Source organism: Anarrhichthys ocellatus, unplaced genomic scaffold, assembly GCF_004355925.1.
Source record: "Anarrhichthys ocellatus isolate YVR2014 unplaced genomic scaffold, GSC_Weel_1.0 scaffold1047, whole genome shotgun sequence".
Taxonomy (NCBI): domain Eukaryota; kingdom Metazoa; phylum Chordata; class Actinopteri; order Perciformes; family Anarhichadidae; genus Anarrhichthys; species Anarrhichthys ocellatus.
The window spans coordinates 1-5,055 of NW_022281021.1; the positions used below are offsets into that span (position 1 = coordinate 1).

The window sequence follows — 5,055 nt, forward strand, 5'->3', positions numbered from 1 at the left end:
GGATGCTTTAGGGCGGGGCTACACGGTGATTGACAGGTCTCTACCAGCTTTCACCCTTTCAGTGTGTTTTTAGCTTAGCATCGCAGCATTTGACAGAGAAGAAAACGTTCACATCAGACTAGACAGAGCAAAAAAATCATCATAAATCAATGAGGATCGAGGTTTATTCATAATTACCGTTGCGTTCTTTCCTTTATTTTGACAGTCATTTATTTCACTCTGAGATGGATGCCACTCCACCTGGACGACAGACAGACAGACAGACAGACTTTAATAAAGGACTTCACATATAGATAAAGCAAAGCATGATGGGAGTTTCAGTAGCTTTAACTCCGGCTCACCTTCTTCTTCAGCCTGATGACATCACTCCGACTGACGTCCAATGAGAGGACGGCGTCCCGCGCCCCCACGTACAGGGTGGATCCGTCGTCGCTTAGCAACAGCGTGGTTGTGTTGTGGACGTCAGGGGGGCTGAAGAGGACCAGAGGTCGGTCCGGAGAGTCTGGATGCAAACAAACAAACAGAGTCGGTATTTAAAAAGGTAAAGTCCAATCTTTTATTTTCTTAACGCTCTCAGTGAGAATCTACAGAGAAGGAACATTTCTGTGTCATCTGCATAATTATGATTGTTGACGTTATTGTTTTGTATGAAGTTGTCTGATTAAAGCGTGTAAATGTTAAATATTAGAGGACCCAGCCTTGAGCCCTGAGGAACTCCACTCATCACGTTTAATACCAATTTAAACTAAATACTTAAATTATTATTTTTCTATATTTAAATACACTTGCCACTTTTATGATATACTTGTTTTAACGTACTGTTATCTGTTTGTTTGTTTACTATAATTTATTGTACATTTTAATATTTTTCTATTATTATTATATTATTGATTATTGTGATTATTTTTATGCACCAGTCATTGGGTCAAATTCCTTGTATGTGTAACGTACCTGGCAATAAACGGTTCTGATTCTGATATAATATATTCTATATTTACATATATTATTCATACATATATAATAATAATGACCTCACAGCGTACTGGTACACTTTACCTTCATACTACTTCTACTTCCTGTTGATAGCTGCACACAGCTCAGTTTATGTTTTTGTCTGCCAGTATTTTAGCCTATATTTCATATATATTCTATTTTATTCCTTTATTTCTCTTGTACATTTTGTGTTGTATTGTCTTGGATTCTCGTGTATTTCTTCTGGTACATCTCGTAGCAGCCTCGTGAACCACTGAAGAGGTTCAGATCATTAAACTACAACTGAGTCAGTTTCCAAAGCATATCGATGGTTCTTGAACAACTACAGTCAGTGGTCTCAGGACCCCCCGCCTTCCCATCATGCACCACGTCTGTAATCAGTTATTAATGCTGTGTGGTTCTTCTCACATCGATGGGGGTCTAAACAGAAACCTGGTTCTAAATGTAAACCACACTGAGACTATAAGAGATAAATAATAATAACCAGCAACACTTCAGCAGTCAGCTGACCCACTTCCTGTTTCTGAGGCCCACTAAGTGGTTCAGGTCTGAGAGGATGTGGTTCAGAGCTGAGAGAAAGACTCTGTATCTGTTCTCAGAATCTGAAGAGACGAGAGTTTAAAATAAGAAGACACGACGTCTCACAGTGTGATTCACACAATCTGCAGACTTTAACGACTCACAACTCATCTCTACATGATTGTTTAGTGACGTATCAATGAAAGAGGATCCAGTTCCAATCTTTATGCCAAGCTAGCTGTTTCCAGTCTTTATGCTAAGCTAGCTGTTTCGAGTCTGTATGCTAAGCTAAGATAGCTGTTTCCAGTCTTTGTGCTAAGCTAAGCTAGCTGTTTCCAGTATTTATGCTAAGCTAAGCTAGCTGTTTCCAGTCTCCATGCTAAGCTAAGCTAACCAGCTGCTGTATAAACATGTTGATATTGACAGACAACATGTCTTCATCACTTTCCTGTAAACATCAGAGAGGACGTCGATCATGTGACCAAACCAGATCGAATACCGAATAATTAAATATCTAGTTTGTCATATTTAAATAACAATAACAATACTTAACATAAATCTGTTTGGTGGACGAATAAAATACATTTATTGACAACAAATGATACAAACTCACCGAGATCAATTCATCAATTATTCATCGTTTTTATGCAATAAAGACATAAACTCAAGTTAAAGCTTCTCAAATGTCAATATTTTATGATTAGTTTTGGATGTTAGACGAAACATGACATCTATAGACGTCAGATTGGACTATAATAATAATATGATCAATAATAATACAGATAAATTACCTGATAAGAAAAGTAAAAGTTATCAATGTGATTCATAAAAGCACAAAATAAAACAAAATGTGTCTTAAGAATAAAACATTTTAGACACAAACACAGAGTAAGAAACGTTTGTTGGACTCACTGAGGAGGAAGGAGGTTCGTGGAGGAGGCAGCGAGCCGGTGGAGCTCAGCAGGCCGAGGAGGAGCAGGAGGAGGGATGGACCCATGATGAAGGAGCAGCTGGTGGAGGAGCAGCTAATGAAGATGTTTCCTCTTCACTGTTGATGGACCGACTCTCTGAACTGACTGAGTCTGACTGAAGAAACACTCAAGAGGACTCACCACTACTTCCTCTTTACTGAGGAGGAGGAGGAGGAGGAGGAGGAGAGGGGGGAGGAGGAAGAGGAGGAGGAAGAGAAGGAGGAAGAGGGGGAGGATTGGCATGTAGTTGAAGCAGTGATACATTTGATCACCTTTTACAGGTTAATTAAGATAAATATCACTAAACACAATAAACACAATAAACACACAATACGTTGTTCCTGTTCCAGAGCTTAACCGTTAATAAAGAACACCTTTCTTTATGGGAAGTCAAGTTACGACACTGATGAGGTTTGTATCTGCTTCCTGTTTCGCCAAGAAGGATTACAAAATAAAGGACCCAAAATGTTAAAAAAGGCACTTACAAAATAAAAGCTGTCAGGAAGTGATTATCTGAGGTAACTTGCAAATAAAGGTTTGTAGGAAATATTCACCTTACTAACAGACCCTCTTAAGAGTCATTTACACACATAAGGAGCTGAAGAAGGTTACTTTCAGCTCCACACAGGACAGGAACTGTGGTCTCCTGAGTGAAAGCCCTGTTTGTTTGACTCCTCCTACCCGCCTATATTTCTTTCACTAATCAATAACAACTTGTTGTCCTAAAAAACAGTCACGGAGACGCTTGTAGACGTTTTAAAAGCCTCAAGTTCGGCATTTTACCATATTGCTGTTTTTAACAACCAGTGAACAGGAAGTGACCATATATGGACTGAGGAGTGACGTAGAGACGCCATATACGTCTCTGGTAGAGACCTGTCAATCACCGTGTAGCCCCGCCCTAAAGCATCCCCTGCTTTATGGTCTGTTTGACTCTAAATGGACCATAATGTACTAAATGAACATCATGCTGTATTGAAGAAGACCTGAAACTAGAGATTGAGACCATAAACTCATGTTTGCAATGTTTACTGAGAGAAGTAGAGTCATTTTCTCATAGACTTCTATGACTTTAAGGCGTCGTGTGATTGGCTGACGACTGAAGCAGCTACAACACGTTCAGTCGAGTTCAGCATCTTTGACGGACTGAAGCTGAATGCTTTCATTTAAATGATGAGTGTCAAATAAAGTAGAAGTATATAAAGTACAAAATGAAGTACTCTATTAGTATCAGTATCACTTTAAGGGTACTGGTACTTTGAACTCAACGTGTAGACGAACAAACGTAGAAACAGTTTTATTGAGGACGTTTTCCTCTAGCAGCAAACATGGAGACAACAAGACGCTAACAGCATGAATACTAATCAATCAACCAACCAACCAACTAATCAACCAACCAACCAACCAACCATCCAACCAACCAACTAATCCATCAACCAATCAATCAATCAATCCATCAACCAAACATCCATCCAACCAACCACCCAACCATCCAGCCTACCAATCAACCAACCATCCAATCAACCAATCAACCAACCATCCAATCAACCATCCAGCCAACCAATCAACCAACCATCCAATCAACCAATCAACCAACCAATCAACCATCCAATCAACCAACCAACCAATTCTTGTACATTTAAGAACTCTTGTTTTGTTCAGTGAATCAAAGGTTTTTGTATAAAATAATGTATCTATTGTCAAAGAACTAGTAAAAGTAAAAAGGGAAATAAAAAGATTCTCCTTCAAAATAAAAGCATCACATCAGATGAATCCTTTATATTTTTCATCCAGCTCGTCTTTGGCGTAACGTTACAAACATTCTTCTTTGTCTCAGATAGAAATCTCAAGTCGGGTTAGAAAAATAACTAAAACCTGATCCAGCAGAACCAGACGGGGTTTACTAGGACCAGTTCTCCCAGTAAGAGGGTTCACTTCTGGTCCAGCTGTCAGAAGATTTAAGAGTTAAAATAAAATCACTTCAACAGGAAGTCTAAGAGTTCAAGAATAAAGTCAAATTAATTTAGAAAAATGCAAAAAATATTTTGAGAAAATTAATGAATATGAAAAAATAAAGTGGTGACGAGAAAGAAGTCTCAATATTACAAGAAAAAGGTCTTAATATTTAGACAATTAATCATGTTTTCCATAAAATAAAAAATTTTGAACTTTATTCTGAAACTCTCAGGTTGTGTCCCTGAACGCATCATAAACACGCCATCAGTCTAAACCTTTAAACCTTCATCTGATCTCAAGTCTTCAGACCGGTCCTCTTCTGGTGAAGAACTCTTTAAACCATCTGATGATGATTCAATAATAATAAACGTTTACTTCTTGAGAAGAAGATTATAAGATTATAACTCCATGATGATGTCATCTATTCGTTCATTCATCTGCTCTTCTAAAAAAACTTCTACATTCTGTGGTTTCTAAAAAACCAAGTTTGAAAGTGAAAAAATATTTCTCATGAAACTCCTCAGAGAGGGTCCAGTAGGTCCAGGAGAGGGTCCACAGAGGGTCCTGTAGCAGAGGGTCCTGTAGCAGAGGGTCCAGTAGAGGGGCCTATAGAGGG

General features: G+C 38.5%; 1 protein-coding gene across 1 annotated transcript; it reads right to left on the reverse strand.

Annotated features, from left to right (window-relative positions):
- Nucleotides 1-6: 6 nt before the first annotated feature.
- On the reverse strand, nucleotides 7-3,315 carry LOC116377229 (semaphorin-4A-like). Its single transcript, XM_031838816.1, has 3 exons — nucleotides 2,425-3,315; nucleotides 342-502; nucleotides 7-240 (listed from the first exon to the last, which is right to left on the reverse strand). Exons 1-3 carry the CDS (start codon nucleotides 2,507-2,509, stop codon nucleotides 109-111), a joined length of 378 nt encoding a protein of 125 aa, XP_031694676.1. The 5' UTR covers nucleotides 2,510-3,315; the 3' UTR covers nucleotides 7-108.
- Nucleotides 3,316-5,055: the final 1,740 nt, after the last annotated feature.